Genomic DNA, 26,317 nt, shown 5'->3' with positions numbered 1-26,317 from the left:
AAAGCAGATAGTTCTTTAGCACGGGATGTTAATGGCACTTGCCAATAACCTTTCAGGAGATCGAATTTACTCACAAATTGTGCGGAGCCAACACGGTCAACGCAGTCATCAATTCTTGGTAGAGGGTAACAGTCTGGTTTTGTCAAAGAATTGAGCTTCCTGTAATCCGTGCAAAAACGATATGAATTATCAGGTTTACTCACTAAAATACATGGGGAGCTCCAAGAGCTAAAACTGGGTTCCGCCAAGTTATGATCAAGCAAATAATCCACCTCTCTCTGAAGTAACTTCCTTTTGATAGGGTTGACACGGTATGCATGTTGTTTCACTGGCTGAGCCGTGCCCACATCAATATCATGCTCAACGACAGAAGTTCGAGTCGGAATATCAGAAAAGAGAGAGTGAAACGAGCTTACCACCTCAATTATATCAGCCTTCTCTGACTCAGACAGATGAGACAAGTGGTGAGCCAAGTTAACAAGAATCTCAGAATTATTCAACCGGCCTTCTACTTCTCCTCGAGAGGGACCTTTCACCTCTTCTAGATGGTCTTCCGCCTCTATAGATGTTTCCGAAACACTTGTTTCTGCGGTCTCAGTAGCTGTCACAACATCAACAAAAAGAGAAGGAACAGGAAGTCACTTAAGATTTTAGTAAATTTACATGACACACCTGTATTTTCTTTCGACGATCGGGTGTATTTAATAAATAGTTGTTATTTGGAAAACACTTCGCGATCGTATACGGTCCAGCAAACCTAGCCTGAAAAGGAGTAGTCAACACAGGTAACAATGCCAGCACTTGGTCACCTGCTTGAAATTGTCTGGACTTGACTTTACGATCGAACAACCTCTGCATCTTTCCCTGAGATTTGGCTAACTTCCGTAGAGCAATAGCTCTAGCTTCATACAGTCGGTAACGGAAACTACTTACATAGTCTAAGACATTCTCAGGAGAATCAAAATTCGTCCACTCATCTGCTAAGACAGCAATAGGGCCCCTAACAGTGTGTCCAAACACCAACTCATTAGGGCTAAACCCTATGCTCTCCTGCACCACCTCACGAATGGCGAGCAACATCCATGGTAGACCTTCCTCCCAGTCACAGTCAAGCTCAACGCAATACGACCTCAAAAGTGACTTAAGAGTCTGATGGAACCTCTCCAAACATCCTTGACTCTGCGGGTGATAGGCACTTGAGATATTATGCTTAACTTTAAGTTGTCGCATGACCTTAGAAAAGTTTCGGGACATGAAATTTGAACCCTGGTCAGACTGAATAGTTTCCGGAATGCCAAAAATTGACATGAAGCTTGTTAAAGCTTTTAAAATAGCTTTGGAAGTAATGGATCTCAGAGGATAAGCTGCAGGGTAACGTGTAGTCTGACACATTACGGTAAGTAAATATGCATGTCCAGCCTTAGATCGCGGTAAAGGACCAACGCAATCAACAATCAAGTGTGCAAAAGGTGTTGTAACTGCAGCAATAGGTTGTAAAGGAGCTAATGGAACCTTTTGATTTGGCTTCCCTGTCATTTGACAAGTATGACATGCACGTATATAATTAATCACATCTCGCTTACACCTAGGCCAATAAAATTTTCGTAAGAGTCTATCATAGGTCTTTCGTACCCCCATATGTCCAGTCATGCTCTGATGTGATAGTTTTAAGAGGTCTTGACGGAAATCAAGTGGAAGCACAATTTGGATCCTAGGATCGAGTGAAAAGTCAAAGCTCATAGGTTGTTGTCTATATAGCAAACCATCTTGAAAAAAATAGAAGGGAGATGAAGTCTTGTCTTGTTCACGAGCTAAAGAGAACAATTCTCGAAGAGTATCATCTGCCTGCTGTGCTTTGATAAGATCATCTCGAGTCACACTAAAGAGCGGAGATAAAGAACAAGATGTGTTAACAGGGTCATCACAGATAAATGGACATTCTGACAGAAGATTAGACTTATGGTCATCAACAGCATGTGGATCATAGATCACATTTTCCACATCTGTGCACACAGTACTTAATTCTGGCTGAGAGGAATTTTCAGATACGATAAAAGTATCACAGAGAATATTTTCAGTTTCATCTGGCAGATTTTTCTTAGCCATTGCTCGAGTTATGGCACATGCAGGGTATAAATTCGGACAGTCAGAAGATCTTCCAAGGATTGCCAAGGATGAAAGTGACACCTGAGACAAGAAGCATAGCACGAACTCCAACTATCACCTCACCTGACACAAGTTTAGAATCAAGATATATGCGGTGTAGTGGAACTTCCATAAACGCCATCTCAAGTCCTCTAACCAGTACATGTGTTCCTGTATCAGTACGTTCAGACAAGGGCAAAAGTCCTTCCAACAAAAAAGATTGCCCCGCCCCAGTATCTCGTAGGATGCGTACAGGTACAGTCTCATCCGAATTGGGCAAAGCCACGGTCCCTTCGGTGATAAATGGTGCAAAATCAACACTATGTTTAACACTCTCCATCTCAGTGATATCTACTTGTTCAATCTGTTTGTTAACTCGAGCAGGAGTATGATTCACATTTGATGTAGAAATTAAACCAACAGGTTTAACACCTTTCTCTTTCTTTTTGAGAGCAATACAGTCTGAGATTTTATGTCCTGGCTTCTTACAATAAAAACAGACCATCACACCTTTCATACGTGTAACGGAAGTATTATCAGGAAAATTTGACACCGCATTCTGGTGTGAAACCATCTTTTTAGGTTTAACAAAAACGCTCAACTTAGATCTACTTGAATCATTAAAATGATTAACAGCAATTTGATGAGTAAGAACAAATTCATCTGCCATAAGAGCAGCATCTGACATTTTACTGACTTTATGCTCATTGAGATACATAGCAACAGCATTTGGAACACAGTTTTTGAATTCCTCTAAAAGAATCAATTCTCTAAGCTGTTCTTTGGTGGTCACTTTTACTGAAGTACACCAGCGGTCAAACAAATTTTCCTTCTCTCTGGCAAACTCAAGATATGAACAGTTTTCAACCCTAAAATGACTTCTAAATTTCTGGCGATATGCTTCAGGTGCCAGTTCATAAGCATGCAAAATAGCAGTCTTAACGATTTCATAATCACCACTTTGTTCCATAGTCAGCGCTGAATAAACTTCCTGAGCTCTTCCTACTAAAACACATTGCAACAGTAAGGTCCAAAATTCTTTTGGCCATTTCAAAGACTCAGCAACGCGCTCAAAATGTTGGAAATACTTCTCTACTTCTTTCTCTAAAAACAGTGGCACAAGTCTAATGTTTCTGTAAACATCAAAAACAGGTGCAGTAAACAAGGTTTCAACAGACGATGCGCGACGTGGAGTTTCAACTGTTTGGGCGTGCAATTCTAACTCCAATTTCCTCAACTGAAAATCTCTTTCCTCCCTTTAAGATTGCAACTCCAGTTTACGTAACTCAAGTTTCTGTTGTAACTCTAATTTTCTCATTTCTAAATCACGTTCTTTCAGTGCACAAGCATCACGCTCAGCACGTAGTTTTTCCGCATCAACACTTAACTGTTTCTCTTGCAGAGACATCTCACTAAACTTCACATTTCGATCGGCAGCATCAAGAGGAGAGGTTAAAGACTCTTCAGGATCAATATCTTGAGCTCTTACCTCTAAAACGCCCCGCTCAAAAAGTGAATTTTTCACAACTTTCAACAGTGTTTCTTTAAGCTTCTTATCATTACTCGTTACCTCCACATCAAAGCGCTCGGCAATCTGCAACAACTCATCCTTCGTACATCTTTCCAGTAGAATTTCCGAAGGAAATGAGAAGAAATCCTCAATTACCGACGACATATCTGTTAAAAGATGCAGCAGAGAAACACAATAGCAAAACAAAAACACGCGTGAGACGCCGCGCTAAACTAGAGCATTAGAACTACAAATCCCATCAGCCACTTCGCCCGGAATTGTCACACATACACGCTCTAGCTTCAACCCGCACCTTGGTTATGAGATAAATAAAGACTTACCGAAAGTCATCGCTCAAATTATCCTCATACTCAGCAGGCTTCAAATACGCAGAGATACAGAAAAACAACAAAGTGTTACCTTAAATGAAAAATGAGAGACTCCAGATCCTAACTATAAACAACACTAACTAAACCTAACTAATCTTCAAAGGTGTACCGGACTCGGGGTGGTATTTAAACGCTAAACTCATGGACAATTGGCGTTTTACACCAAAAGCCTGAAGCGTACCCCCAACAGAGATTTAAAACCTCCGCCCAGAATAACCTTCAAAAATAAGAAAGGCAAAATAACAAAAAAAATAACAAACAGTGTCTCGATGGAAGGATTTTAACCCAGCTGAGAACACTAAATACATGAAGTCTACTCATTCCAAAAAGGTAAACACACTAAGGACATTAATGTATTTACTTACACATGCAGCAATCCCGGACGAGCGCCCAATTTTATGTTACGACCAGCTCAAGCCATAACACAAAAGAGGGATCAAACGGAAATGTTCATTCGTAAATAAGATTTATTGAGTTAAACATATAACAAACAGTAACAATAATAATAATAAACAAAAGTCTAGGGTTAAGGGAAAACAAAATATTGACAACATGTGTAAGCAAAACACAATGAGCCACTCATGAGGAGAGTATCCCCATGGAGTGCCCCCTCTAAACAAGACACAACACTCTTTTATACACAACTGATTATCAATTAGGATGAGGAAGACCAATCAGGAACTCCCACGTCCAGGACCAATGGGATCAGGAGACTCAGGGACGTCACAATTACATAAAACATAGACTTAATAAACATATTAAAGTAAAAAACAGTTATTTTAAATTGTTAATTACAAATGTATGCAGCCTTGGTGAGTATAAGAGATGTCTTTAAAAAAAAAAATTGAATGTTAGTGTAGATTTCTATAATCTGCCTTTTTCAGTTATTGGTCACAGCATGAAAATAATTTTCAGTTTATTACATTAGTCTGAATTTCAGTACTGATGCATCTCTAGGGTTGATTGTTCAGGCGGAAAAGCATAAAAAATATGTCTTCGCAAAAACATTCAAGATGACAAGTGCATCCATTGGCCTCTATTTTGAAAACAATAGATGATGTTTGTTTCCATTTTTTTGCCCGACAGGCAGCTAATAAACAAAGAAAATCTCACCATTGACTCTGAGATAGAGCTGTAATCGGGCCTTAAAAGTTAGGCCCGACAGGACCCGAGCCCGACAAGTACATTTTGATTGACAGCTTTTTTAAAGCCCGAACCCGTTTACAGTCCGACATTATTAAAATGTGCGCACGCACACAACTCTTTTGCCTTTTGTCAATAATGAGTCATTTATACATGTTTTAACAGAATTTATTAATAACTAACATAGTCTAGACCACTTGGAAGTTGGAATAAAGAAATAAAGTAAGTCCTCTGTGACATCGTAACATCTCAGCATTCTAGACATAGGCTAATTTAGCCTATAAATAGACCAACGCACCAATAAAAACGAGTCATTTTTAACAAATTAAATTAAGATAAATTTTAAATTAAGATGGGTATTTGGCAATAACGAAATTAAGATAAAGGCTCCGCTGGATTTGCTTCGCACTAGCAGATGATATTAAATAAAAGAATAATGCCAACATTAGCGTAAATACTCTGTCCACATTATGCATTTAAGACTCAATGAATATTTAGTTATCATTTGAAAAACCTTTACTCACAGAGATTAGGCTAAGCCTACATGTTTTTGTGGAGGAAAATGATTGAATCCACTGTAGATGTCTTCAGCGCGTTACTGCGCTCATTGATGGTGCGTCATTATTCACTCATTATTCTCATTATAAACATGGTCAAAACTTTTCCACACCTCAGACTTTGCTTTAGTTGCTGGTGCAACCAAAACGTAATCGCCAGAGGCAAGCCTCCATTACACCTACTCAGCATCCATTTTCGCATCTTTCTCGCGCTAATCGAAACACATCACATGACCGCTCGTTTAACTCGCAAACCGGAGCGCAAGCCCGAGCCCGGCCCGAGCCCGCGTAAGATGATATAAATTAAGCCCAAACCCGACCGAACCCGTCGGGTCCCATCGGGTACCGTCGGGTTCGGACAAATATCTTCAGCTCTACTCTGAGATCTGTCCAACTCAAGAGACCTGTGGCCCTGAGGGACATCTCTTTGTTCATATCCTGGTCTTACTGCTGGTTTACTGGCCAAACAAGTACACATGGTATAACTGGTAACAACAGCTCTAACAATCCAAACAGGATACACTTTCCTCAAATTTCTCTCTCCCAGAAAAAGTTCCCCTTGAAAACATTCATAGTGATGTTTAGCTCTGATGAGACTACAAAATTTTAGCCCTGAGGCCTAGACAAAAAAACAAAACAAAAAACTGAGCCTCACAACTTAGTGCTGCACCAAGCAGCCTGAACAAAGATGCAATCCCTCGAAAACCTCTGAAATTCTCTATTTTGTTTCTCCGAGGTAAACTAACCATGTCGGCATTGCACCAGATATAATAAGCTCATCTACACCAGTCACTTATATTCATTAAAGCAAGGCTTTCCACTGCCTTCCCACAACAAATCCAAGGCCAAAAGCAAAGCTAGTGTTGTGAAGATTAACATCAGGGCCGAAATCAATCAATAGATAATGAATGAGTGGAACAGATGGCCTAATCAGACCTGTGGAGTGCCAGAAAACAGAAAAAGAAGACATGTTACATGAGGAAGAAGGATGAAAACGTGCCATCTTGGCTTTTGTTCTTTATAATTGTTAATCTCTTGAGACCAGAAACATGCTCTCATCAGAAGTGTGAATATAAACGTGAACGATAGGAAAGGAGAGATAAGCATGCTAATGTATAGCAGCTAGCATCTTGAGATGTGGTTAATCTAACTGCGCTTCATTAAAGCGCACATCAAAGACACTGAAATGTGACGCTCTGAGACAGAGGGAGACGCAGACTGAATTTATCAAGAGTCTGATCAGATTTGAAAGCAGAAAGCCAAGACACTTCAGTGCCTTTGTTAGGTGCTGACAGACATTTGCTGAATGTGTTTTCTTAGTAATATCACTCATTTTTAACCTCTCATTAGTGTCTGGCACACTTTCTAAGCGGCTCTTGCTGTGCCGGTCCTGGTGAGAAATGAGTTCATAGAGCTTTGTGCTGTAAATTACAAGCAGAAAAACTGTGGTTGGTGTTTTGTATTTATGATCACACTAGAAACTGTGCCCTGCTTAACAGCAGGCCCTGACCAATGAGAAGCCATTTGTCTGCGCAACACGCAATGTGACACGATCTCAGACATTTGGGCCAATATCCAATTATGCTAACTTGATTTTGGAGTTATGAGATTTTGCAGTGGATGGGGCTAAGCAGCACAATGCTGCATAAATCCATCTGGTTTTTAACACATTTTTACATTTTAACATTATTTAACATGAAATGTGAGAAGCAGGGGCATCATGCACCTGTGATAGGGGTGGCACATAATAAACAGTAAAAGGACCCAAATTTAAGCATTTACTTAAGCTTTCTTTATAATAGTTACTATTATAATGCATTTACAATACATTGTTAATGCATTTACTGGCACTATTCTATTCTATACTAAGTCCTGCATTGGTTCACAGAAACAAATGAATTTAAAATCTACGCTCTGGACACCACAAGCTTAAAACTGACATTATGTCACAGTGTCTGGTCTGTGTATCACTGGGTGAGACCACTAGTGGACACTCAGGGATACACAGACCAGACACTGTGACACATTATCTCTGCAAATAGAGGTTGTTCTCTGTTGTCCTTCAAATAAATGTGCCGTACAAGAGACACAAATTACCTAAAAGCTCAAAAGTAATCTCAAAAGTAAAAGTAACTTTGGGACACTATTCATTTTGTACCTATAATCGTGCAACTTAATTATCCAATGTAAAAATGTATTTTTGGAAGCTCCATTTGAAATCCATTTGGCTTAAAAATCTGAGGGGGGTGTACATATTTTAGCTGTACAGAAAAGTCTGTTATGTTGTTTGTTACTATATTATTTAAATGTATTATCATAATCATAAACGCTGGTTGTAGCACAAAATAGTTTTACAGTTTACTGCACTTTTTATTACTGGTCTAGATATTGATTTACCTATGTGGGATAATGAATCAGAAGTCACACACATTCACAGAAAAAAAGCTTACTTCTGCGTTGAAAAATTATTTAAATCGAAACTATGGGGCTGACACGTTTTATCACTTTTCTTTTTCTAAGTTTGATTATGACAAAAAAAATAAAAAGACGTCTCAACTTTATGGTGTTGTGTAGGACCAACCACTCTGCGTGGGCACTCACTGTCCGTACTTCATTTCATTTGGTTGTATCTTAATGGATTTACAGCGCAGGTCCACTGTCAGTCTCACCTTCGGTAGCTCCTCTATTTGCATTATAATGCAGTGCTTCAGTCCATGCTGGCCTTTGTCTCTCAAACACAGACCAGAAAATCTTCTCACAGTGTGGGAATGAGAAAGAATGCGGATGAGAATTTATGAGGGAAGCGAAAAGAAAGCTGTTAATCTCTTATTGGCGTTGGAGGTGGCTGAAGTACGGGAAATGCTCCTCTGTTGTGTATATGTATGAGAAATTGAATTAAAAAAGGATTAGCTCATCCAAAATTTTTTTTTTTTTTTGTGGAGCATAAAAGTGGAAAATTTGCTTCAGTCCCCACCTGACTGTGTAACTAACCTAACAGACAGAGCATAGTGCTCAGCTTTATATTTTACTGGTAAACAGCATGGTTATGCAGTTTGACTAAGGTAGACCAGCACTAACCAGTCTGGAGCAGATGAAGACTCCTGTGTGTTGCTGCAGTTTGAGTGGATTGATGATGTTATGGGTGCATGTGTTACAGCCTGAAGCTAAACTGCAATCTGCTTTCACCACAGCATGTGTTTAATGCAGCTGTCTGCTGCCCCTCTCACTGACCCACAGCAGAAACTGCTTCCTCTATGAGCCATTGAATCCCCTCCACCTTATGAAATCTGTCCTTCGGTTTGTTTGCCATGTCTCAACTTTGCAATAATTTCAACACATCTCTCTCTGCAATGCAAAAATTATTTGCAACAAGAAAAAGCATAATTGTGTAAAACAGTAAGACAATATGAGAATACTGTATATCTTAATTCAATAAATGAATTTATTACCTCTATGGCAAATTTGTATTTGTATTTTTTTTTGTATCCAAAAAGCTTAAAACAACTGCAATTCTGTTGTTTATTGTATAAAGGGATAGTTCGTCCAAAAACACAACAGCATTTATGTTACCATTTGTTCACCTGTAATTTAAAACTGTAATTTTGCGATTCTCTTGCATATTACTATATAATATACATATTGCGTATTATCACCTGTTCTCTCATGAACATGCCGAAGAGAGTAAAAACTGTCAGAGAATAACAGCATCTAGTGTATTTCAGTCTGCTCCTCACACAAACCCATCGCGTGACTCCAGAAGACATCAGCTGTAGTGCATGAGTAATATGGGACATTTTCACAAAGCTTGAAAGTCCACATACAAGTACACTGCAATTGCGTGGAAAAGAGCAGCCAAAATTGCTCCTTTTATGCTCCACAGAGAAAAAAAAAAGTCATATGGAGTTAAATCTAGTGTAACGGTCCCTGTAATGTGTTTACCTCTTCCTTTCCTTCATCTTTCTCCAGTTGCACTTGTGTGTCTCTCCATCTTCATCTGTCTGAACGCACGACTAGAGCTTTCCTTGTGTTTTCTCATTCCTTGGCCCCAGTCTCATGAATTTGTGAAGCGAACTGTCTGTGCATTTTTTTAAGAGAGAGAGAGAGTGAAAGCAAGATTGATCTTCACTGTTTATGCTTACATTGCTTCCTTTGATAGTTTGGCTGCCTTATTTACCCTTGCATCTGTAACTTTCAGAACATGCTTGCATTAACATGCTTCTCATTTAAAAAATAATAATAATGGGTCACTGTTTTATCAGCCTCATCTTTCTATTTCTGTTTCTACATGTAAGCCCTCCTCCCTTTTTTACTTTGCCACCATCTTGCTATTTCTCCCTCCTCCTCCTCTTCCTCTCTGACTCTGTCTCTGTCTTTCCTTTGCCTAAGGCCTATACTTTTATCAATCCCTGCATTCTAGCTACCTGTTGCCATGCCAACCCCATAATTTAGTTTCTTACACAATGCAGTGTATACACCTGCCTTATGTGCTCGCTTTACCGTGTGAATGCATGAGAATCTTACCTGCCACCGAAGGTGCTTTTAATGACTCATTTAGAACCAAGCTTTTAATGTTCTGCCTCCTGCGCTCGCCCGTGATCATCTCCACAGCCCACATGCGCTCCATAGAGACCCTCTTCAGCTTGAGAGAGCCCAGTGCATGGAGGGAATATTTTTTATTGCCAACACTGTTAATGTAAGTTGAGACCGTGTGTGTGGCTGTATGTAAATTTGTACATTTTTCCCCTTACAGGTAGGTGCTTGCTGAATGGCACATGAAGTGTCTGCTCTTTTGAGCTGCTGTGTGCATATTCAGGCTTGTTAGCATGTGCGCATGTGAGTATGAAGTGGACAGATTTGGAAGTGATCAACTGTGTGAGTTTCAGAGCTCATTAAGGTCCCTTGTTAGTTTTTTGTTTATGCACATCTGTCTGTTTCTTTGGTAGGGAGCGTTTGGCTCGGTTGGTGTGTGGGGTTAAGCTACCTGGTCACGGAGATGACGCTAATGTGGACTCCTGGCTTCATTGTTAATGTTCGCTGTGTTCTGTTATGCTCATCCTTCCTTATCCTGCTGTTTGTGCATCCAGTGAGATCTTGCTATCTCCTGATCAGCTCTATCAATATCCAGGCCAAAGAAATATAATATCAGCTGTTAACGCACCCACAATGCAGTGTGGACGTATTATTCAAATTACTATTCAAAATATGTGAATGGATTCTGACCACATTTTATTTGATATATAAAATTCAAAAAAAAAAAAGTAATTATATATAATATAAAAAGGGTCTGTAAGATTTTTAAAATGTTTTTGAAAATCACTTATGCTCACCAATATTGTGCAATATTGTTACAATTTAAAGTAACTGTTTTCTATTTGAATATATTTTAAACTATAATTTTGAATTTTGTCTTCAGTGTCACATGATCATTGAGAAATCATTCTAATATGACGATTTGCTGCTCCAGAAACATTTCATATTATTATCAATGGTCAAAATAGTTGTGCTACTTAATATTTTTGTGGAAACTGTGATACATTTTTGCAGGATACTTGAATGAAAAGAAAGAACTCTTTACCGTCACTTTTGATCAGTTTAATCAATCCTTGCTGAATAATATCAAAAAGATTAGCAGTAGTGTAATATATATTGATATATGTTTATATATAGTCATAGTTTAGATGGATAGATTAGGCAGAGTGTGAAAAGAGAGAAATTGTTAAAGGGGGGATGGGACTGAAAGCATGTGGTACAATCGTGTAGGATAAGCACGGTTGGCTAATTAATAAAGAACAAGTCCTAATGAATTTAATTACACACACGTCTGGCCAATGAAGGCTGCAAAGCAAAGAGAGGTGGGAAAAGAGAAGATTAATGCTAACATGTAATAGACGGATTACAGTACAAAACCGCAATGGAAACTGTGTTTACACAGCAGATGCACATGTACCTGAGCATGCCAACAAATCTCTCTCTCTCTCTCTCTCTTCATTATTCATGAGCTATGTTCCATTCACCCGAGTCTTCAGTTCACTTCTATTTCCGTATGCATCATATCCTGGATAAGACACAAAACATTGTTTGTTTGTTTTTGCACTGAATCTGCACAGTTATGCAAAATGTTCACAGGGACTAAATGCATAATCATTTCCAACTATAAAAGTCTTTATCAACACAGATGTTTTACAGTACATATATAGCCAAAGCATCAATAGAGATCATAAAGCAGAAACATATTTATTTTAGTGCATCACACTTCATTCAATTGTGTTCACGCTATGCATCAGACTGCATGCACATTGCTGAGATGAAAGAGGTGAAAGAGCACATAATCTGGAAGGCAACACATTTAAGGCATCGCATTTCTTTACAAACATTTGATGAATGTGTGGATTCATGTTTGCCTAATGTTGTTTTAATCTCTAACAGGGAGTGTTTTGTGATATATTAGTGACATCTTGAGAATTTATCAATTTAGAAAATGATTGTTTCACAATAAAATGATCTCGAATTTTGATTAAAATGTTTAGCAAAGCACCATCTTTCCAGTAGAAGTAGCGCATGATCATATTATAGTTGAACCTGTGATATAATGAACAGGTTTTTTATTTGTATCATAATCATCACTATGTCACGTTTCAGCATGACAGCATGACCGATCAGCATTAATCACCAAAACTATCCATTGTATAATGATATTCATAACATGCAAAAAATGGAATACAAGGTAAAATGAATGTTACCACGTAATTATATACTGTGGTTATTGAGTGCCGTCGTCTTTTTTGGCAAATTAATTAAATTCTTTCTTCCCCCATTTTTGCTGTTGTACAGCTTTTCTGTAGACTGTGTTTATCAGCCACGACCAGAGTGTTGTGTGTGCTAATAATGACAAATGGTGATTAGCCATGGCTAACCTTCTCTCTAAGCACAAAAACATTGTACCGCAGCCCCATTATTTAAAAAGAGAACTGCTGCATGTTTCTGCCTCTCTGAGGGAATCAGCGATCAACTCAAGATAATACAGGAACTCAAAATGCCCACTGGATAATATTTTTAAAGAGGAAAGTCAGATGTGCTGAATTAACCCACCTTTTTTCTTTTATAATTGTATGTTCAGTGAATATTATGGATGTTACATACACTCCTTAGGGCTCATGTATAAAAACAAGGAGAATGAATTTTGATGTTAATCATTCATAAAATACATTCCTACATCAATTGTTGCAGTTCACTAAAGATGACAGTCTACATTAGAATGGTTTTACCCAGAAAACCACTTTGCTCATGTTTCAGCCTTTCCTCAGCTCTTTCTCCAAGTATTTGTCATTGGCTACTGCTGCATAGTTATGCCATTGCTTCTTAATGATTGACTTAGATTTTCCTGCCACTGTCAACTTCCACATTCCACATAACATACATTCAGGATACATTTAAATTTGATGTGTTTGTCCACCACAGGAAAATCCTGGAGGTGAAGATCATTGATGATGAGGAGTACGAGAAGAACAAAACCTTCACCATCCACCTGGGAGAGCCGGTGCTCCTGGAGATCGGGCAGAAACACGGTCAGTGGATCTCTAAGAGACATCCATGCTCCATCTGCAGGTCTCTATGGCTTTGTATTCGAATACAGATTGGGGTCTCTTTTTAATATTGTATTAATAGCTTCCACATTTATCCGTAAATAATTCAGAAACAGATTTGATAGAAAGATTTCTTTGTGTAAATGGAGCAATTAATGGGAGTCATTGGATGTCTTATAATGGGGAAGGCAGTAGTTGGTCGCAGTGCAAGCAGCCATGTTGAAGCAATATCTCTAGGCAATTTCTGCACATTAATTATGTACTAACTGCTCTACTGTAATGTTCATCCCCATGCTCTTCAAATTGCCATACTGTTACAGAATCCAATTAAGAATGTTGATGCCATTAACATAAGCATTTTTTGATGATTTCTATCTTTCAGTCTCTCTCTTCAATGCTTTTCTAGGACACACAAAGAGATGATGTTTATTTCCTCCTTATGTGTAGTGCTATTATAGCATATGATACATTACAGTGGATTATGATCAACACAAAGGGATGAATTCACTGAACAGCTGGGATGCATTTATCTGTGGTATTTCGGAAACCTGAAACAAAAATTTCCTTCTTGTTCCCTAAACATTCACAGTCTAGTTCAGGGGTTTTCACATTGCATTCTAGGGACCCCTGGGGGCCACAGAAATGTTCTAGAGGGTCTGTGGAAAATGTTGAAAGCAAAGGTGTTTGTTAAACCTATTAAAATAGTTTTCATTAATTGAAATAATCTGAAATAAAATAAATTGATGTCCTGTATAACAAATAATACTAAAATAACACTGAGTGAAAGCCCAATTTATAACAGTCAGAAATAAAGGATAGTCTGACCTAATATAGGTTTTTGGGGCAAAAAATTCTGCCTTCTCCCATTCAACATACAACATACAACATACACTTTGCTTTGGCTTTAGTACAATGAAAATATAAAAGCTAATGATTTATTTTTTGGAAACATGCTACAGAGTCACAACAAAGTCTGCCAGATTGCTGTAGTCAGCTGCATCCTCTTCAAACTAGAACTCAAACGGCCGGCAAGATAGAAAATGTTCATGCAAATTGTGTTCAACACACATTTTTGGCTGCATTTTCAGTTACTTGATTTGGAAAATTCCTTTAATGAATTGGGCGCAACAATGAGCGTAGACTGTGCATGCAAATAAACATTGCTACCAGTAGGCACAATTCATTCTTAGTGAATTTCCTTGTAAACTGAGTTGTACTGTTCTCTATACTCTATGGCTCAGCAGATTTTCAATGCGTCTTCCTCTGACAGGAGACTCCAATGATAACAAACCAGTGGTGGGGGCAGAGGAAGAGGAGGTGGCCAAGATGGGGTGCCCAAGTCTGGGGGAGCATACCAAACTGGAGGTGGTGATAGAGGAATCGTACGAGTTTAAGGTAAGGTTCTGTCTGAATCCTCACCTCCTTGTTCCCATGGTGACAGTCTCAATACTGGAGGTCACTGGGGTCAGGTAACACAGCGATCTAAAAACTATTTGAGGTAGAAATACTTTGTTACTCCCTCAAAGATTATCCGCAGCGCTCTAAATGCAAACAAGGAAACGGCTAGGACAGGATGACATTGGAGAAAATGAAATTCTGACAGGGTTGTGCATCGACGCCCACTGCCTCACTGAAATCAGTTTAGCTGAGACCTCTCTGGGTTACGCGACAGAGTCATATTAAATCTTGTCTACTACGAGGACACGGTTGTGTGGGTTTAGGTTTGATTTGTTTATATATGTATTTGTGTGTTTTTTTTAGAATACCGTCGACAAGCTCATAAAGAAGACTAACCTGGCGCTGGTGGTGGGCAGCAGTAGCTGGAGAGAACAGTTTGTTAGCGCTGTCACTGTCAGTGCAGGTCAGTGTCTCTCTGCCAAACTGTCTTAATACATGCTCAAATAGATGTGGACCACACAACTGATTCAAATTCAATCAAAAATGGTATAAAACCATTTGAAAAGGCAAGATGTGTCAGGTTTCCAGCAACAACCGGTTTGTCTGTCCACACTGAATGTGAATCTTCTGTGTGATGTGACAGTCCCAGCCAAGGAGATGTTTAATTTATGCTCTTAAAAAATCCTACTTAAAAAAAGTTTTTATTTAATTTAGTGTTTTATTTGCTGTGTCTTTGTAATTATTTGTGAAGTTTACTATCAATTTTGCTAGATTTTGTGCAGTAAGTCGAATTTTTCTTCAAAACCTGAAATTATTTAATTAAAGTGAATTTATTTAAAGGGGTCATTCGATGTTGCTAAAAATAACATTATTTTGTGTATTTGGTGTAATGAAATGTGTTTATGTGGTATAAGGTTCAAAAAACACATTATTTTCAACATACTGTACATTATTGTTGCTTCTTTATGCCCTGCCTTCTGAAACGCGTACATTTTTTTCTGAAGCTCATCGTTCTGAAAAGCGAGGTGTGCTCTGATTGGCCAGTTATGCGTTGTGATTGGCCGAATACCTTATGTGTGTGATGGAAATTTTACGCCCTTTAACATACTGTGATGCCATGTGCCGAGCGACGAATAATCAGACAAAACCAATAAAACCCATTACAAACGAGGCATCCAGTGGGGACATAATTACTGATTATAATGACTTATACTGTGATTTTACACGTTGTGTTGCATTGCAAACATAAACATAAAACCATGCAGGCATTTGTAATCGGAAAACGACAAACAAGCAATACTCTACACTGCTCAAAACTCGCGTTTCAATTTTCAGTGGCAAATCCTTTAAATATGAAAACGTACTTACAGACTGTGAGTCAGCATTATTTGTCAAAACACCAGCATTGTAGGCTACTCTCCCAGGAAACTGCTCATCCTCCATAAAATGGGTTGCACACATCTAAATATTTGGGTTGAATTGTTCTTGAAAAGTGCTGTAAATACAACTTAAACACTGATTTCTAATCGTGTCCTCTTTGGGAAGGCCAAATGAAGTAGTTTCCCTTTCACATTGTAACACAGCATCTTCACAACATGGCAGCGACGGCAACAACAATACTACAGCGAGAATAAAAGTTATGCTGCCTTTCTTTGCTTTAACATTTAGGCGGTGTTATGCAAATGTGTTTAAAAGAGGCATTTTAGGAGGGCGTGGTTGATTCAACTTTTATAAAGAATATCTCTTTGGATTTGAGACTTTAGTCTTTGCAACTTTGGGGATCTTATCTATTCACAAACAGCTTGTAACACTCCAAAAAGAAAGGAAAACTTGAAATCGCATCATATGAACCCTTTAACTGAATTCATTTGAACTGAATGTTTTGTTCCTAATTACTATACCTTACTGCAAACTGTATACTAGGGCTGGACAATTAATCAAATCTTATTTTCAAATATGTTTTTGGCTTCCAACGATTATGAAAACAAGAAAATTGAGATAAAATGACGATTGTGGCACATTCCATTTTGCAGTGACAATCTCATTTTGTCATAATCAAGCAAACCTTACTATATACCGTTCCTTTTGTTTACCTCCTCAGGTGACGATGATGAGGAGGAGAGCGGGGAGGAGCGCTTACCCTCGTGCTTTGATTACATCATGCACTTCCTGACAGTTTTCTGGAAGGTTCTTTTTGCCTTCGTTCCACCCACAGAGTACTGGAATGGCTGGGCCTGCTTCATCGTCTCCATCACACTCATCGGGGTCCTGACCGCTGTCACTGGAGATTTGGCCTCTCACTTTGGTTGTACAGTAGGCCTGAAGGACACTGTCACAGCTGTGGTGTTTGTGGCTTTGGGCACGTCAGTGCCTGGTGAGTGTTTACTTGTGTATTAGATGCCATAGCATGTAGCTGATTAGTAAAGGATAATACAGTCATCCAGTCATTATCGTAAAATAAACCCCATATACCATGATTAACCAATTCAAATAAAGTATTCTGTCAAATATTGATGTACTGTACTGTTGAAATGTTGCAACTGCTTTCAACATCTTTTCTAATTCATCGTTACATAATGGCCCCAGTCAGCTTTTGTGTGGTTTAATGATGTGGACTATTTAGCAGCCCATGATTTGCAAGAGATCTGTGTGTTTGGCATTAGCTGCACTAGAGTTAATGGACTGATTCTCAAGCACTGTATGTCAAACCATCCTCAAGCTCCAACACACATAATGAAAAAATCCACTTCAAAAGATGAATCTGAGAAATTAGATCTCTTTTATATCTCTGTTGTTTCTTCAAGATAGCAGTGAGATTAAACAGAGGGCAAATTGTGCTTACATTTCTGTCTGCTCAGTTAGAGGTGGGTGATATACAATTACAAATTTATATTACAATAGTTCTTATAATTTTTATATGGATATATATTTATAATGTGCCGTTTATAATGTGTATATTGTAATTTAAGTGTAAACACATGATGGGTAAAAATTGATAGCCTGAATGCACTGTAAGTCGCTTTGGATAAAAGCGTCTGCTAAATGCATTCATTTAACTTAATTTAATTTCATTTAAATTAACTTACAGTCATAAGAAACAACATTTTCCCAAATCTGTTTCTGCCCATCCAAATCTTTTTTGGAGGTACTTCACCTAATACATGTCGATTCACTAACCAATCTGATAGATTCTGTTCATTTAGCAAAGCATTCATCAAACTGACTCAAACTGATAAGTCCCAGAGTCATCTGAATGATTAATTAAAAGAATCAGTTCACAAGTCTAATTTGTTTTTTTTTAATAATTCAAACTACACTAGTTGGACTGTGATATTTTTGTGTGCATTCAAAAGAATGTTTTCTTGTCATTATAATTGATTTATAACTGAAATAAAACACAATTTACTTAATTTTTTCTGGTTTATTGTTTTAACCTGTCTGTCACCCATCCTTACTGCCAGAAATTTCTTCCGAGAAAAGACAGTTGTAATCTCATATTTGTCTCATCTAGAGATTCACAAGAGATCACAGTAGAAAATTTGATCACAAACTGTCTGCAAGTCTGCAATCACAACTTAAACTTAATAATTTCTCATCAAGTTCTTCCAAGACGAGTTACTAACAACATCCATTTTATCCATATTCTTTATTGTTTGTCAACTTTTATCTCATTTGTTCCTGCTTTTCTTTCTCATATGGACTTTCTCACTGTCCATATACTACAGTAACCATGTTTTTTTTTTAATAGTAAAACCATGGTTAATTTTTGTAAGGTAAGTTGTAGAAGTAAGTTAGCCAGCTTACATATCGTTTCACAGTTACAGTAATTATGTATTTCATCAGTTTATTTAGGCTAATAATATCCCAAAAAGCTATGGAATAATTTGATTAAGATGTTAAAATAAACAGAAGGCCAGGCTTGTCCCTTGTTGTGGTTCCCTTAAACATTTCCTATGTGGTCTCTGCATATTTGCAGCTCATTTCTGTATTTGGTCGCGTTGTGAGTATTATCATTGTATTATATGTTGTCAAAAGAAGTTTTTTTATTTTGCTAGTGTTTTTCCTATTTACATGTTGAGTTCTCTCAGCCACCGTACATATAGACTTTTAGAAGAAACATCTGAGACAATGTTTATAATCTGAATTTAACAAAATTGGGACCTCAATTCTGTCTTGTGTTTCCCAACCCTTGTTATTGGAGGCATATTTTGGAGGTCTCCCTTATCTGACCCATCCATTTCAGGTCTCTACTCATGCGCTGAATCAGGTGTGTTAAATCAGGAAGACTTCGAAATGTGTACTGTTGGTGTGCTTCCAGGAACCGGTTTGGGAAACACTGTCCTGAGCTATGAGCAATGTCTTTCAAAGCTCTTTCAGTTCTCACCTTTCAACTTTCTTTTTCTCTTTCTTTTCTTTTGCCATCTGCAGATACCTTTGCCAGCAAGGTGGCAGCCATCCAGGACCAATACGCCGATGCATCAATTGGAAATGTGACAGGTAGTAATGCAGTTAATGTCTTCCTGGGAATCGGAGTGGCGTGGACCATCGCTTCTGTATACTGGAACAGTCAGGGCAAAAAATTCCTGGTCCCGCCGGGGTCGCTGGCGTTTTCTGTCACCCTCTTCACCATCATGGCTCTGGTGTGTGTTGTGACACTACTGTACCGCCGCCGGCCCTCTGTGTCTGGGGGCGAGCTGGGGGGCCCACGAACCGCCAAGCTGCTCACCGTGGTCCTCTTCCTCATCCTGTGGCTCATCTACATCATGCTGTCATCGCTGGAGGCTTACTGCTACGTGCCTGGCTTCTGAGAAAGTTCATAAGAGAGATGTACTCTTTGCTGTAAAACCTCCCATCATTCTTCCTCTTTGCTTCTGTCTATATGAGAAGTCTAAAATAAGTGTTTACATCTGTTCTTACTGATTATTATCGTTGTTGAAATTGAACTCGCATCCTTTCGCTAACACTGACGTGGATATCTAGATGAGTGTCAGTGGTGGATGATAGAGGCTCAGTCATGCACAGCTTCTCTTTATAGATGGATCTCTCTTACATGGTGTCTGCCACCACCTGGATATTTAGACACAGCAGCACCCTCCAGAATTATCTCCTGAGACCCCCTTCAGCATTTTTCTTGCTTTACTGCTGTTTTTTTCAAGGATGGTCCTTTATACCTCACTTCGATGTTCTCTCAGAAATCCCTCTTCTATCATTCTCTCTTCCATCCAAATCGCTGTCAACAGACTCATATTCCCACTGCAGAGATTTGGGCATGCTTCAAGCCTCTACCTACCCACAAGACATGAACACTCTGTTTCATCTGTGTTCTCTTGCCTGTTACTACAACTCCCTGAAGACATTCATACCACACTAGCGCTGTTCATTTTCCACAACTATAATTTCAGCTCAAGTGAACCTTTGGGGGCTGAGCTTCTCTAACTGACAACGCCCCAAATATAACCTGACTCCTTTACCAATAACCTTGGCCAAATTCTACTCTAACATCTTCATCAGCTCTGAACATGCCCCCAGTGCTACCTACGCCAGATCTTCTTCAATTCTGACCTCACCCTCAATAATGATTCAACAACTTTCTCAATATTAACCTCAACTCAGTGTCATCACAGACCCTGATCAACACTACTTATACCACATTTTTGACCAATAACTTCGGCCCCAACATTACATAAATACCTTTATCACTCCTGATACTGCCCCATCACTATTTAAACCTTACGTTCTTCACTTCTGACTCCACCCATTACACTCCATATACATTACACCTTTTTAATCTCTGGCCCACCCCAATATTACCAGACCTTATATACATATGACTTCAGTTCCCAACACAACAAACTTCTCTTCACTTCTGACCCCACCCAAGACACTTCCTGTGCCACACCTCCTCCATCACTGACCCCACCCCTACATTATCTATAGCACACATTTTCACCTCTGATCCAACACCATCACTACCTACACCACACCTTCTTCAATTCTCATTCTACATATGCCACAACTTCTTTATATGTGGCTCTGCGCAAATATTATCTATATACACCTTCTTTATATATGAACCCCGCCCTCGACACAACATACCACACCCTCTTCACATCTACTATTTGCTGGTGTTGTAACTTTTTAAATACTCTTGTGAAATTTTTATAATTTATTTATTTATTTTTACTATGCTAATGAAAGTTAATTATGAAGTCAATAGTAGGAATGTAAGAAGGAAATATTTTTTTGTTAATTTTGTTGAAACTTAACAAAACCTGAAGAGATACACAATTTGCATGAAACAACATTAGTGATAGAAGTTGAACAGAGACCAAAAGAAATAGTTTAACAGTGACAGTGACATAAGAACCAAGGTGTTGTTGTTTATTCATGTGATATTTATTGATATTTATTATTATGAACTATGTATTATGTGGGAAATATTGTACACTGTTTGTGTGTGAGAGCATGTATTTGAATGGGCGAGTGCAACAGATTTGATGAACATATGAGTGTTGTATGTGCCAATTTGTCGAACAGTGTTCAAAGTCTTTTTATCTGACTATGAGTGTCTGAAAGTGAACGTGTCCAACACTCAAGCACAGTGAATTTTGTTTCTGTCACTGCCACGCTCAGGAGTTTCAGGCTCTTATCATGTGAGCTTCTGGATCTTCTCCCAACATCCATGAATTTACAAATGGCTGCAGTTTACATGTGGTGCATTCGTTTCTCCGGTCAAACCAAGACATTTTCCACAGCTTCACTGTGTCAAGCTTTTAGCTCTATTCACTACTGAAGGCTTAGCGTCATTGAGTCATGTGGTTGTGTGTGAACACAACATGGGTGCCTTGACATCAACAGTACAATGTGTCCTGGCCATACTGTAGGTTTGTCACCTAGTTATGAATTTCATTCACGCTTCAAAACGTGAATATTTTACCCGTGAAATGTGATCCCATCACTTTCGCCACATTAATCCAGAGCCATATCTAATTATCCAAGTGCTTACCTCTCCTGATAGCATCGAAGCCACCTAATTTGCGTTTATGTGCGTGGTTAATGGCTAATGGATTAAATTCCAGTTCAGTTTCAGTTTGCTCTCTTTAATCAGTGTTCTCCATCTGCTCCTTAACTAATAAGACTTGGTTCATTTCCAGTTAGCCAAAAGTCAAACTAGTTTAGTCAGCCCAGCTCTCTATCCCATACTTCTCTTTACTAAGTGATGCAGTGATTATGGGTTTCAGGTTGCAGATATTACATAATTGTTTACAAGGACGTAATGTGTCCCCATTTTTTCCAGCTATCAGCCATCTGCTAGGCCCAACCTGGGACACATGATATAGGAAATTAAAAGTTTTAGCAGAAGGAAATTCTGGTGTTGCTCGCTATTATGGACCCCAGCAGACCAGTGCTTCAAACTTTAAAGTGCGTCATTTTAAAGAGCGTTCTGAAAAAATGGTAAGAGGGAACACATAGTCCCATTACCTGATTTATAATGACGCCAATGGCCAAATGCACCATTTTATGACGACTGCTACAGCCCTCCATTTTCTTGAATGATAAAACATAGAGGTTCAACAAAAGCCACAGTCAGCCATCTATGGAAATGTTGTAACTGCTCTGCTCACTTTCTTACACAATGTGTGACGTGGAAAGTGGGCGAAACAGATGTACATACAGTCCGCATTTATACAGGCATATGTGTTTTTATACATTCCAATGATACCAGATTAAAAAAAAAGCACTGAGTGATGTATTTTTAGTGCTTCTTGTTGCTAGGCGACGTCTTAAAAGAGTCATTGTCTTTCTGTCATTATGTTGTCTGGTGTCAGTGCTTAAGGGTGGGTGGAGGGGTATCTGTTGGACTGTAATTACTTTATAAGGTCACTCTCATCTTTCTCCTAATATCTGGCCACACATGGTTAATGAACTTAAAAGTTCCACCCTAATTCAAGGACAATCCTTAGTTAAGAACCTTAAGTTGCCCCCTAGAGAGTTTTGTATTATATTAATATAAGCTTTTGCTTTGTTGAGAGCAGAGCAGTGACTAATCTCCCTGAGGTAAACATATTCAAAAATACCAATCATAGTTGCATAAAAAAAAAAAAAAAAAACAACTACAAATTTTTATGCTGGTGAATCTCTATGAAATGCTCAGTAGCCAGCATATAACCTTGAATACCATATTAGACCATATCATGCTAGAAAATCTGTTTATGTGTATGGAAGGACCTTGTGGATTAAATCTTTGTGACTGATTTATGATCAAATAACAGTAGATGTGCATAGAAACACACTCAAATTGTTCATTGTTGGGCGAACTGTGCCTTTAAATGCATTTCCACACTCATTTACTGTTATTTGATCTTGAATCAGTCTTGACTTACCCAAAACACCCTCGCATAAACAAAATGACCTTGAATATCTGACTATATTCATAGTCCGCCATGACATGCTCATATTATTCTTGTATGTCAGAGTGCTTGTGTCGTGTGAGAGTCCTGGTGTCACGTGTGCTCTCTTGTGATACTTCAATCTTAAATCATGTCTTTTGAGTGTGTGTGCATTCGTCTTCTAATATTGCATTTCTCTTTAATCACAAACATTGAAATATTTACAAAAGAAATTAATTGAGTTTGGTTTTGTATGTATAGCTATTTGATAAAGCACCGTTTAAAAAGACTTTTTCTTTTTTAGTTATATGACACTATTGTTGTCTTGAGATATGTTCTGTACTGAGATAAATGTATATTTTAGGTAAAAACAAAACAAGTGCTGCATAGAGTACTTTATCATCATCTTAACAACAACAATAACAACAACACATAATTTATGGGGGTTTTTTTGTGTACTCATTAAATATGTAGAGGGAAACTGCAGTATTTTGACAAAAGATGAAGAATGAGTCTCTGTTTGTAATGTGTAAAACTTTGTTTCATATTTAATTTATTCTTCAGTACATTAAAGTTGGAATTGTATATTACTAACAGACTATTTCTTTCTTTATTATAAAGGATTTATTTCTCTCAAGCATGACAAAAGAAAACAAATCACCTCTGTTAATCTATTGTCCATTGTTTCTTCATATCAAACTGTAAAGTTCAAGGTAATTGACCCTTTGCTTGGAGTTTGATTGACAGGTGATCTGACCAATCATAACATAGAATCTGCTGTTTTGTCTGACAAACAGACCAGACAGGAGGGTAGATTTATGGTTAAATTACAGTATGTGTATTGACATCTTTCCGCGGGTTGAAACAAGATACCTTCTGATGTTCATTCATGTTTATTTTGTGCTATAACTAGTATAGAGGAAGAGATGATCGGTTCACATGCTGCTTGAACTGAGGCACTACCGCGATCTGTCACGACACATTAAAAATAGCCACAAAACAGTTTTTATTGTTTGAATTTCTTAAAAAAAAGACTAAATTTGAAAGCGAAGGCTTTGTTTCATACCAAAAGTAGCCAGATTTGTCTTGTCTGTCGGTGCATCATCAGTTTCCCTTCTGATGTATTTTTCACTGCGGGAGAACATCATGTGTGGCGTGAGAGCGCCATTGCTTGTCTTAGCAACAGTAACTAAGGGGGCGGGTCTTTGCGAAGAGTCAATTAGCATAATCCAACTGCAATGTAATGTACAGAATGAGCATTTAGAGGTATCTTATAGGTTGTGTTTAGATATTTTAAAGAAAATTTTAAGTGCTTTTTGTCCATATAATTATAGTCATTGGAACCCCAAAAATTTTGTATGCTGTCCACAGAAGAGAGTAAGTTTTCCGTTTTGGAACAACATAAGGGTGCGTAAATTAAACATCTTTGAAGTTTTAAAAGAGTCATATTCATTTCTCAAGGTTCTCAAGTTTTTTGTTTTTTGTTTTTATAATTCAAAAAACTTTTATCTCAAACGATCAAGTAAAATTTTGATTCGTCATCATGACCCGCTTAATGAATCTATGCTTAAATGGTGATTTTCTTTTCAAGCTCCTGCGTTCTCCAGAATGTTTGACAGATGGCTCCTGACTCTGTCCCATCCCCCTGCAGACCAGTGAACAGCGCAGTACTACAAAATAGTCATTAGAGGAAAAGAAAGGAAGAAGGAAGACATGGGAGAGGAAATACTGTGGAGTGGAGAATGTAAATTACAAGAACAGAGCAACACAACACAACAGAAACCCTCACGGGAAGAAAGGAGGCAAATACGCTTTTTAAAAAGTCTGTTTATTTGAGGAGCTACAGATATCTCAGCTAGTAAGAATATGAGATGTAAAATTAATCTAACATGCTCTCATTTATTATTGTTTAGGAAGAACCATTCTGATAAGCATCTGTGAAGTGCAGCAAATGTACTATTGCAGATGAGATTCTTCTAAAAACAGACCACAATGAGAGACATTTTCTTCAACTGTAAAAAATCACAGCCATCAGGAGAATTTATAATTGTACTAATTGATTTGCTAATTTAACTTTTGTATTGTATTAACTTTAAAGTGCGCATGAAATGAAAATTCACCTTCTGTCTAAATTACATTTTTAAACAAGATGCCTCGACTGTCTGGTGAAATGGCAAATGAAAGTGAATGTCAACAATGTCTAGTGTATATGATTTTTATTTATTTATTTAAGATTTATGACATTTACATTTTCCTGGACATTGCAGAGAGCTAGTGTTTTATACAGTGAGGAAATTTAAGAGGAAAAAAGGCAATAAAAAGAGAAACCTTGATATTTATTGGAAACTAGAAATAGCTAGCAAAAGCGAAGGCCAATGTTCAATAATGCATTTGAACTGAAGCACATTTCCCTCATAACAATGCTGTCACTCTTCACTTGAGATCCTTGGACCCCTTCTGAACTTTTTAAGCACATTTTGATGGTCAAATGAGAAGCTTAAATTCTTTCTCCTTTCTTTCTCTTTCCAACTTTGCTTCCTTTTTTGAGTAGATCCTCACTCACACCATCTGAACTGTTTTGTATGTGTCTGGATGTGCGCCATTGTGCTAAAAAATAATGCTATTGAATTTGACAAGACATTCACACTGATAGCAGGTGCAAAGCACTTTCAAACCCCACCACAAGTGATGATACTGAATGATTATCACCTTAATTAAAAATTCGGAGAACAAGAATCTTCTTGATCAATGAAGAATCAGATTTTCATTTTATTCAGCGACAGTCTGTCTTAGCAATCCACAGCTCTATTTTCAGATCACTGGGGAGACAAAAAAAGACACAGCTGCAGTGACAAACATTACAGTGGCAATTTAGTGCCATCAATCACAGCGGCCGTGGCGAGAGACGGGGCTGAAGCGGGGTCAGCTCACATCGTGCTTCAGAACTCACCCACAGTTGTTACTGGAAATGGATTCAACTCTGGCCAAACACAGCCGTCATGTTGTATCTTACAGCCAGATTTGACTTTGGCAAGCTCGGTTTGATTGGTGGCAGGGCCACAGGTAAGTACAAACACCAGGATTGTAACTAAACTACATTTATATATTGTTGCGAAGGCGCAACAACTGCTAATTCGCAGCTTACAGCCTAATGTGAAATGTCTAAATCATCAAAAACCTTGACATCTAACCAGCAGATAAA

General features: G+C 38.2%; 1 protein-coding gene across 1 annotated transcript in view; it reads left to right on the top strand.

Annotated features, from left to right (window-relative positions):
- LOC132130128 (sodium/calcium exchanger 1-like) overlaps positions 1 to 23,119 on the top strand; it is a 72,700-nt gene extending 49,581 nt beyond the window's left edge. Inside the window, exons 4-8 of the mRNA XM_059541792.1 lie at positions 13,203 to 13,309; positions 14,598 to 14,722; positions 15,089 to 15,188; positions 16,827 to 17,099; positions 19,154 to 23,119. Coding sequence (XP_059397775.1) covers positions 13,203 to 13,309; positions 14,598 to 14,722; positions 15,089 to 15,188; positions 16,827 to 17,099; positions 19,154 to 19,533 — 985 coding nt within the window. The 3' untranslated portion in view covers positions 19,534 to 23,119. The remainder of the gene's footprint in view (positions 1 to 13,202; positions 13,310 to 14,597; positions 14,723 to 15,088; positions 15,189 to 16,826; positions 17,100 to 19,153) is intronic.
- Positions 23,120 to 26,317: the final 3,198 nt, after the last annotated feature.

The sequence above is a fragment of the Carassius carassius genome, chromosome 47 (assembly GCF_963082965.1).
Source record: "Carassius carassius chromosome 47, fCarCar2.1, whole genome shotgun sequence".
Lineage (NCBI taxonomy): Eukaryota > Metazoa > Chordata > Actinopteri > Cypriniformes > Cyprinidae > Carassius > Carassius carassius.
This window is presented reverse-complemented; position numbering and strand designations above follow the sequence as displayed.